Raw genomic sequence first — 10,305 nt, forward strand, 5'->3', positions numbered from 1 at the left:
AGCCAGAACTAGGAACAGAGGTCTCCTGGTTCCCAGTGTTCACGTTCGAGTCTCATTAAGGAAAAGCTTTGTCCTTTGCTTTGGCTAAATACACTTTCAACTTGGGGCTTTCACTCTCCCAGACTGGGGGACTACATTTTTACTTTCAGTGGCTTTTAAGACTTCGGGGCTTCCTTGATGGCTCAGTCAGTAAAGAATTTGCCTGCAACATGGGAGACTGGAGTTCAATCCCTGGGTTGGGAAGATCCCATGAAGGGAATGGCTACCCACTCTAGTATTGGAGAATTCCATGGACAGAGAAGCCCGGTGGGCTATAGTCCATGGGGGTCACAAAGAGTCAGACACTACTGAGCAACTAACACACTTTCAGCACTTTGGACAGTGGAAAAATCTTGAGACCTAGAGCTGGCCAGACCTGGTTTAAATCCTTCCTGACCCTCTAGAAGTGATAACACTCAGTTTTTCTGAGGATCAAATGAGATGACATCATGTGAGGGGACTCACACAGTAGAGAATCCCTTAACAAGAATCACAGAACACTGATCTCCCTCATTTCATATGAACATAAGAGTTCATATCATGTGCTATTGGTATTTTACATGCATCTCATTTGCTTCTCAAGACAGGTGAGCTGGGTCTGTATTGGTGTTAAAGGTGACAAAACTGAGCTCCAGAAGGCTTAATACCTAACCCCAAAGGCAGTTACAGAAAGAAAACCAGGGGTTTGAACCAGGGTTCTTACTCCAGTCCCTACGATTCACTGTACAAGACACAAATCTTATTCCAGAATTTGCTCATTTCAGCTTTACAGTGAATCGCGTCCTTGGTAAAGCGGTCTTCCACCAAGCAGGGTTCACCCCAAAGACGTGCCCACTGCCTGTTTCAAGGTCACCCCCACCACCCTCCGTACAGAGCACAACATCCCAAACCAGCTGTCACCCGCACTTTCACCCCTTCCGCCCACCAGACTTTCAAGAAACAAGTGAGGAAAAAAGGTCAGTTCCCCAAGGGTAACAGAGCCCAAGAAAAAGACGTCAAGTTACTATCAGGCCATTTAGTTTATTATTTCACATGAAAGTTAGCAATCAAGGCCACAGTCCTGTTAAACACTTCCCTCCCCACCCGCCACAACCCACCCCTACCCTGCTATAAGAACAGAATAGAACACAACAGAATACCACAGTTCAGGCTGAGCCAGGAACACGAAGTGGCTCCAACAAAAACAAGACGGAAACATAAGACACAACATCTGAACATATACAAAAATTGCCATGGCCGGTCACAGCGGGTCAAAAGAGGGACCTCAGACCCAAGGCTTTCGGAGGTTCACAACAGCTGTTGCTCTGGCTACATCTTCTGGGCTCTGCTGCAGGAACAGGAAGGGGAGAGTGCTGAGAGGTCGGGGGGACCCCTTGTCCCACTCTGAAGTTCAGGTTACTGACAGGATGTACTTTGGGTTGGTGGAGATGTCTCAGGCTCCTTTTATCCAGAAGAGACGGACGCAGGGAGACAGTAGGAGCCCTGGCGGCTGCCCCCAAGCCCCAAGCTCAAGGTAAGGAAGCCAGCCAAGGGGCTGCCCCTTTCCACAAACAGTTCATGGCCCCCAGGAGGCAGCACACTTGCATTCACATGGCGTAAAGCCCCACAGCGACCGTGGCCACCAGAAAGCTGAGCGTGAGGACCCATCGCAGAAGAGGTGCCTGAGAGAGGACGCTGGGCTGGGGCTTCCCACTGGACGCCTTGGCAGGAGCCGAGTCTGAAAGAGAAGGGAGATGATGTCAACTTCCAGAGGATGGAAGCAGGGCCATTTGACCTCACAGAAAAACTGGAGCCACCTCAGCTCAGTCTAGTGAAGTCCCTGCTAGATGCCAACCAGTAGCCCTCTAGCTACTACTTGGATACCTCCTGAGACAGGGAGCTTGCTTACTTCTCCAATCTGTCCACTCTTCCATTTTCGGCCAGATTGTGAGAAGTACTCTCCAGGGATACCCGGGGGACTACAGTTTGAGAACTGATGTATTAGGGCTGAGTCCCCTCACCCCCACCGGGTAACCTCATCAGGAATGGCCACATTCCAATGTTCCCCGCAAAACCCCACCAACAGAGGGGTCCATGTAGTCCTGGCACAGGTGAGCTATGGTGGCACCAGGAGCAGAGGCCTGAGATGACCTGCCAAGCAGGTGGCCGAGCTTCACCCCTCCCCTCCCTTGACTCCCAAAGCCACACTCTCGCCCACAGGGAGGGAGGGAACATCTGTGGAGCACTCTGGTGCTCTGGAAGTTTTCCACATGTTCTCTCAGCACTGCCACCCCCTAGAGAGCTCTTTGAGAGGCCTGAGGGAGGGACTAAACCGAGACAGGACCCTGCATCAACTGCGGGGGAATAACTAGAAGCTGCCCTGGGCCCCTAGCCCCACGTCAGGGGGTCTCTGCTAGGGAACCATTAACAGGCCCCCAAGGGACCTAAATTATGTGTGTGTATGGGGGAGGAAGACTTGCCATGACTTCAGAGTAATCTTTGAATACTCAAAAGTGACCTAGAACCAGCCCACCCCCTCCGATTCTAGAACTGGGGAGATTGAGGTGCAGAGGGGTCATCCAGGTGGAGGCTGGCTCCACCCCCGACTTCTCATTTAAACCATGGAGAAGACAGAAGAGCCAGGTGACACCAGAGCCAGACGGCTGGGCCATGTGCCCTCCACACACTGCCCCCAGGAGGCCCTCACTTTGCGCCTTGCTGCCGGCTCGCCTGTGAAGGTCTGGTGCCTGCGAGGGCTCACGGTCCTCGGCCTTCTGGGTCAGCAGCCCCTGCAACTCCTCAAACAGCTGCAAGAGAACAAAAGGCACGTCTCCATGAACGGTGGGGCCAGGCCTGCTGATGGGAGGTCTGAGGTTTGGTGGGGAAATAGCAGGACAGGACAATATCACAGCAAAAATACTGAACATCCAGCTTGAGAGAAGATGTCACAAGTGCATTAACTCGCCTGCCTGCTCTTCCCCAAATGCTTCCCAGTAACAGCCATTCTGAATGGCCACTCATGCCCATATGCTGGGTCCCTTTGCAAAGTACCATGTCTTGAGTGGTATCCAAGCAGGCACTCAATGCTCTGTGGTACTCATTAGCCAGGGTTACAGACCAGGTCATTGCCGCTCCAGAGATTCAGTGCCTGGGTGGTGGCTAACCCAGAGGTCAAGCGGCAAGGGCCAGCCCTCCCATGGGGCCGTGGCTCCAAAGCGCCTGTTCTTTCTACACCACCTTTCTGAAAGATACAGCTTTTCTCAGAAGACTGACCAGGTCTGCTGGGTATCTTTTAGCGGTATGCAAAGGACGCACATTGCTCAATAGCGAGTGCTATGGCCAATCTCTTCTGGGGGTCCCAGGCTGGGAATAAGGAGCCAGGAGAGCATAAACTAAGAGCCCAGTTCCCACAGGGCCTCCAGATAGGAGAAGAGTGACAGAATTCTACAACATCAGGGTTAGGAGGAATCTCACCCCCACTGGGAATACCCCCCACCCCCGGCTCTGCCTAAGAGATCCGCCTTCAAGGCAAAACCCATCTTCCCCTGGATCTGAGACACTTGTAGAAAGACGGATCATGCCTCCTGGCTGGGCTGAGAGGCCTAGATGGTGTAGGCCAGGTCTGCAGCATCCGTGAGCCCTGCAGTGCCAACCTGGCTACATATGAGCACACAGCCAACTTGTATGTTGTCACAGGGAGTTGTCACAGAATGCCACAATGGTGACGCTCACATTGTACAATAACTGTAGCTAATGTTCGAGGGCTGACCCTGTGACATGCCCTGCTCTGGGGACTTGATAGATTTAAGCAGTCACAACAACTCCGTGAGCTAAGTGCTATTATATCCCCATTTTACAGATGGGGAAACTGAAGTACAAAGTGATTAAGAAAGGGATCTGCCTAAGATCACCCCGCCAGGTAAGTGACAGACAGAACTGGAACCCCGGACCCCAAGCCCCTGCCCTTAGCCATGACCCTTGACCCCTCCCCGCCCCCCACCCTGCGAGAAACGTCCCTGGAAGAGCAACTGGAGGCAGGGGTGGCCACGCAGCACAGCCCAGACCCTCACCTGGATGTTGAGCAGGAAGGCGGTCTTGGCCTCGTCCAGGACCCTCTGCCGGACCTCGGGGGTCATCTCCAGCGTGTTCATGCGGGAGCGGTACAGCTGCTTGAACTTGGTGGCACTGGCGATATTGGGGAAAGTGAAGAAGGCCAGGCCCTCCCCGGAGCTGGACAGGTTCAGGGCCTTCTGAGCGATCTTCTTGAGAACCTGACCCCCAGACAGGTCGCCCAGGTAGCGGGTGTAGGCATGGGCCACCAGCAGTTCGGGCTCGGCGCGCCCCACCTCCTGGAGCCGCTGAACATAGCGCTTGGTGGCCTGCGTGTAGGGGATGGCTTCCTGCCAGCGGGGCCCGTACCAGAAGGCCATGTCCTGCTCCAGGGCGGCCTGGCGGTGCAGCTCCTCTGGGAAGTAGAGGGGAGTGTAGACGGGGTTCTCTTTGTTGCGTTCGATCTCCTCCTCCAGGGCCACATAGATGTGGTACAAAGACGCCATCACCAGCTGAAACCAGAGCAAGCAGGTCGTTATCAGAGCATCCAGCCCCTTCGCACTATCGCCTTCAGAGTCATCCTTGTCACCTCCCCAGGCTGGGCTCCCACCTCCTGCCGGCCCCTCCAACCCTCCCCCTGTGGCAGCCAGAGAAACTGTCACAGGAGAAAATTTTCATTGTGCATTGTCTGAGCCTAAAAACCTTTTATCACACTGGAAAAAATACGAATCCTCACTTCATCCTTGGAAAAGTCTAACAAAGGAATGGCTATGCCCACTTTACAGAAAAGACACTAAGGCTCAGAGAGGGCATGAGACACAGAAGCCACAAAGCTAGTAAGAAACAGAAATGGAGCCACGCACAGGCATGGCTTTCTGGAGAAAGTAACCGAATTAAAGTGCTTACAGGAGACGCCAGGCACCTCTTTCTGGCTTGTGACCTCTGGGGATCCATCTGCAGGGCACAGTTCTCCCCAGAAGACCCCTCTGAACCCCATCACCTCTGAAAGCTGGGCTGGGGGACAGCCCAGTGCCCCTTAGCTCGGGTAACTCCCATTACACATTAATTTTCTAGTTTTGAGTTTGAAAGAGGACACAGTTTAGATGTTCCGGTTGAGGTTTTCAGGTGATTTCTGAGCCTTTAATTATTCATGGGAGCACGGTCTCTCACCAGGGCAGAAACCCAGGCAGCCTGGTACAGTGCAGCCTGGGTTTTCAACTGTGACCAACCTGGTCCTAACTCCGCTCGGCCAGTCCTCAGCTGGGTGATGGTGGATAAAACCACTCGCCCTCTCTAGGCAATCTGGGGCCCGAGTGAATCTGCACAAGGCAAGCCTTGGTTCCCTTCCTTGCAAAGAAGGGTAATCTGATCACAGAGTGCTGGGGCAGGTGAGCGGGTCAGGAGGATGACAGGGAAAGCACTAGATGCAACCAGGTAGTCAGCACTGAAGTTGGACCGTGGTGATAAAACACGCTACCTCCATCAGAGCACAATCTGAGCGAGCAGTGGGTCCTCTCCTGGGTCTCTGTGCTGACTTTGAACTCAGGGGCCAAGAAGGAAGCTCCAAAGCATACAATGGCTGGGTATGGGGTACTCCAGCGGCCACCTCCCCACTCCCACTGCCTCAGTCCCATTACAGCAACTGTACATCAGCTTTTTCAGGGGGGTGGGGGGCAGAACGAGGGAGTAAGGGCTAGACTCACACCCACAGGACACAGCCCAGGGCTGTGAGCCCCTTAGAGCTGCATGTTAAATTGCCCTTCACTGAAGCACCTCTCCTGTTGGAAGTAGGAGGTGTCTCCCAATAGCCAAAGGCAGGGTGTTAGAAGTGATGAGCTGCAGCTCCCCACCCCCACTGTTCAACCCAAACAAGCCTCTCCTCACGCCCAGCACCTGCCGGGTTCTTTTGTCACATGCTTTCCTTCTTCCTGCGTGAATTTCACAACTGTGCTGAGTAATAGCAAAAATTCATGCCTCAAATATAATGGGCACTTAAGGAAATCATGCTGGGTATTCCCCTTGGTCCAGTAGTTACGACTCCGTGCTTCCACTGCTGGGAGCATGGGTTCAATCCTTGGTTGGAAAACTAAGAGCCCACATGCTGTGCAGTGTGGTCCAAAAAAAAGGAAACCCTGCCATTGAAAAGTCTTATTTCACAGGTGAGGAAAAGGTACCCTGGGGAGGTTAGATGGTGCCGGTAGTCTTACTATTAGGGAATGGAAGTACTCCAGCTAGAACCCACACTCCCCTCTTACCTTCAGAGGCAGATAAGACCTAGGTCAGAAGCATAAGCTCTGAACCAAGACCAGCCTTGGCTCAATTTTGGCCTCTCCCATTTGCTTACAGGCTGTGTGACCTTCTGTTAGCTACTTAACCTCTCTGAGCCTTCCCTTCCTCATCTTCCTTATCAAAGTTGAAGCACTGATTAAAATTGAGTAAAATGCCAAGCATGCACTAGGTGGTCACTTAAGAGTACCACCGCCCCAGCCACTCCACAATACCACACTGCAGGCTGTGAATCCACTGTGGGACCCCGGGTAAGTTACTTCCACTCTCTGAGCCTCAGTGTCATGACCTGTAAAATGATTCCCTTGAACATGCTCATCGGGTCCCTCAGCATCCCTAGTAGCCATACCCACTTATACCACTGCTCTGCACTTTGGGTGCACTCCCACCCAATGTACCCCTGCCAAGGCTGGTACCTCCAGTCCACATACCTTAAAACCTTCTCGGGTCACCTCACCCTTCTGAAAGTTCTTCATGAACTCGGCATTCTCCGCCTGGGTGTGCACCTCCTTCGTGGCCTCCTTCAGGGCCTCTGACAAATCCTGGGGCATGCTGCAGAGGGGAGGCACAGAGGTGAACAGGGGAGTGGAGAGCAGGGTTCTGAGCACAGTCCCTTCCACCGCTGAGCTTCTGGGGGTACCCCTGCCTGTTTGCAGGACTTAAAAAAGAGATTCCAGCTTTTATCAGGCTCCTCTGCAGAAACCCATGTTCCCATCTAATACACAGCCACGTTCCCAAGTACCTTTAAGATGGTGGTGCCAGCCACACTTTTCAGTTATTAAAACGCTGTGTAATACCGGTCCCCCAAACCAACAGGAAAGGTCTGGCCAATTATTCTCAATAGAGAAGAGAAGGGAGCAGCACCGGTGGGCAGGGTGAACACTCATTCACCTGCAATTGCTTCGACTGGCTTTTAGACCCAAGATTTAACTCATTAACTTTGTTCAGGTTTCAGATACAGATCTCATGATCCCTTGTTAATATTCTGCTGGCAGAAAAGTACTAAAAAAAGCTCAAGTAAAACTCAGGTTTACTCCAAGAAACAGTTCCTTTTGGGGAGTATTTCTGCCTTATGTCCACATCCACCTCCCACAGGAGTGTCATTTGTCCTTTCTGGCTAGCACTCCTTCAGAAAATCACCCCCTGTTCTGTACATGCTGGTCAAATTCTTGGAAGATGGGAGGAGCCAGACTCAGAGGTGGACAAACCCAGGGCCAGTTTCCAGCTAGTCAGGAGACCTTGGCTTGCTTGCTGTGCCTCCTCTACTATGCCACCCTCATACTGCAAGCGTGGGCTCAGTAGCCGACCGAGGTGATGTGCTGCTTAATTCGACAGCTAGCCAGAGGTGGATGCGGCCAAGAGGAGTCCCCAGTAAGAGAGCCAGGCTTTGTCACCCAGGCTCCAACAGTCGCGGGGATGCCGGATTAAGCAGACTGCTACCTCCAAGCACTCGCACGAGTTCAAAACCAAAACCAAAGTCGGTCCCACGACAACACTCCCGTCGGGTCATCCACAGGGAGCCAGGCATGTCAATCACCTTTCATCTCTCCAACTGCCCCACCGGGCGGGATTGGCACCCAGCTCCTCCTAACACCAAAGCCCCAAGTGACCGCCCCCCTGTTCAGCGAGGGCGCTTCCCGCTTCCCGGCTCGGTCTCGGGAGCTCTGCGGGAGGAGGGAGCTGCCCTGCCCGGGAGAGGCCGGTCCCCTGACCCGCACTTGCCTGTCGGGCTGCGGGCGCTCCATCCTGCGGCTGCGTAGGTGTAGGGTCGGTGCTGGCTCCGAGAACTCTGGCTCCGACGGCTCAGAACTGGATCGAGGAGGCGGGAGAGCGACTGTGCCGAGTCCCAACTTCGCCGTCTATTTATCCCCGGGGCGAGTCACGTGGCCGCCGCCCGCCTGCCTTTCCCCACTTTCAGGCCCGACGTTGCAACACCCGCGGGGGCCGGCGCCCCGCCCGCCCCTGGCCTGCGGGGGCGGAGGAGGAGCGGTCATATGACCCTTGGAAAACAATCTATTTAAAACAAGACGTAAAAAAAAAAAACTTCTGGAAATCTGTGCAGCAGTGTGATTTTGCCCCTTTCAGAGCCTCCAGCCCAGAAATGGTACTTGAATACCCCAGGAATCTGAATGGTTCCGGAGAGCTGGGAGGCAGGGCTTCTCAGAGCAGGAGGCTTCGGGGCAATGTCAAGGACTCCGTCCCCAGACCCTGTCTACAGCCCCCCGCACCAGCCTGCTCCCTAATTGTCACCTCCTTCTGGGACCCTCAGCTGGCAGCTTGCTTCCTCATGTTTCCTTTGGCCTTTTTTTCTTTCTTGAGCACCTACTAAATGCTTAAGATGGTACTGTTTTCATGGTTCATCCCTACAGTTACCCTCGGAGGTAGATCTCTACCATTTTACAGAGAAAATGAGGCTCGGTGGTGGGTGGGGGCAGGGATTAAGTGGCACGACCAAGGACACACATAAAGCAGGAAAACGGGACCCAGACTCCAGGTCTCTGCCTGTCTCCTTCAGGCCCTCTTAGCACTTGGTTCCCAGCTGGACAATGATGTTGGTCATCCAGACCACCTCCCTGCTCACCTGCACAGGGCGATCTTCAGGGCTCATTGAGTCTGAGTTATCTCATCCTCGTGACTCAAATGATAAAGAATCCGCCTGCAACGTGGGAGACCTGGGTTCAATCCCTGGGTTGGGAAGATCACCTGGAGGAAGATTGCCATGGGAACCCACTTTAGTATTCTTGTCTGGAGAACCCCCATGGACAGAGGAGCCTGGTGGCCTACAGTCCATGGGGTTGCAAAGAATCCGACACGAGTGAGTGACTAAGCACACATGCAGTACCCACCCGGGCCTGGAACAGAGCTGGTCCTGTGATCAACTGTTGAATTGATTCTGCGTGAGATTCATCACTTAGGATGGGGGGAAGCAGGTCACTGGGCGAGCCCAGATGACAATGCAAATGACAATACTAAAGTCCCTTCCCAAAGTTACAATTCTGGATTCTAAATTAAACAAAACAAAGTTTAACTTTGACTCAGGACAAGGATGTTGTTTGGAAAAGAGGTAGCAAGTGTTCCACTTCTGAAGGAATGTGAGGACAAGCTTGAGGACGGCCAGCCCAGCCGTCAAGCATGGGTTCTCGGATTGGGGGACTACAGCAGCTGAGGCGGTCCTTCCTGGGTGAGCAGAAGTCTCTGATGCTTGGGGACAGTCTGGAAGAACCAGGCAGGTAGTGTTGTCAGTGTGTCCATCCAGTCCAAGCTCAGAGCTCTGGCCCATGATCCATCCTCTTCCAGGATCACTGACCTGAACTTCAGCCACCAAATCAATCTAGAGGCATGGAGGCTGCTCAGTCTTCTAGAGAGGGGGGCTATGCCAAAGAATCTAGCTCTTGGTATAAATTATATATCTATCTTCTGCTTCGATGAACAATGATAACAATACTAATAGCTAATATTCATTGAGCCCTTCCTGTGCGCCAGATACTATACTAAACACATGTATTAACAGATTAAATCCTCATAATAACTCATAATATCCTCATAATCCTCATAATAACTTCATAAGGCTGTTACTGTTATTGTCCCCATCTTACAAATGAGGAAACTCTGGCAGAGAGGTAAAGATAAGGGTTTGAACCCAGGCAGTCTAGCACAAAGATTTCAAAAGTTCAAGGTAGGATGTCGTGTCTCAGAATCCAGTAAAACGTGAGACAAGTAAAAAAAAAAAAAAAAAAACAACATGGTTTTTCCCGCTAGAGCCCAGAAGTCACCTCCATGGTTCTCGTTGAAAGGCTCATTCTACAGAGGATGGCATTTACCGGTTCACAAGATTCACAGAAGTAAGAACTAGAACTGGAGCTGCTAGAAGGTTTCAAAAAAGAGTTGCCAAGAACTTTCTAGAAAGAAGGATTATTAGAAACAGATATCTCCATTAGAATATAAGCTCCA

At 52.4% G+C, this 10,305-nt stretch overlaps 1 protein-coding gene across 1 annotated transcript; it reads right to left on the reverse strand.

Annotated features, from left to right (window-relative positions):
* Positions 1–1,039: 1,039 nt before the first annotated feature.
* Positions 1,040–8,235, reverse strand: HMOX1 (heme oxygenase 1). Its single transcript, XM_061125408.1, has 5 exons — positions 8,077–8,235; positions 6,786–6,906; positions 4,089–4,580; positions 2,726–2,825; positions 1,040–1,756 (listed from the first exon to the last, which is right to left on the reverse strand). Exons 1-5 carry the CDS (start codon positions 8,097–8,099, stop codon positions 1,626–1,628), a joined length of 867 nt encoding a protein of 288 aa, XP_060981391.1. The 5' UTR covers positions 8,100–8,235; the 3' UTR covers positions 1,040–1,625.
* Positions 8,236–10,305: the final 2,070 nt, after the last annotated feature.

The sequence above is a fragment of the Dama dama genome, chromosome 22 (genome assembly GCF_033118175.1).
Source record: "Dama dama isolate Ldn47 chromosome 22, ASM3311817v1, whole genome shotgun sequence".
Lineage (NCBI taxonomy): Eukaryota > Metazoa > Chordata > Mammalia > Artiodactyla > Cervidae > Dama > Dama dama.

What these genes read in the sequence shown, in the direction of transcription:
- HMOX1 (XM_061125408.1), bottom strand. Translation starts at nt 8,099, where the DNA reads ATGGAGCGCCCGCAGCCCGACAG. An exon ending in TGACCCGAGAAGGTTTTAAG is followed by an intron (nt 4,581 to 6,785) that starts GTATGTGGACTG and finishes CTCTGGTTTCAG; the next exon opens with CTGGTGATGGCGTCTTTGTA. An exon ending in CCTTCCTGCTCAACATCCAG is followed by an intron (nt 2,826 to 4,088) that starts GTGAGGGTCTGG and finishes GTTCTCTTGCAG; the next exon opens with CTGTTTGAGGAGTTGCAGGG.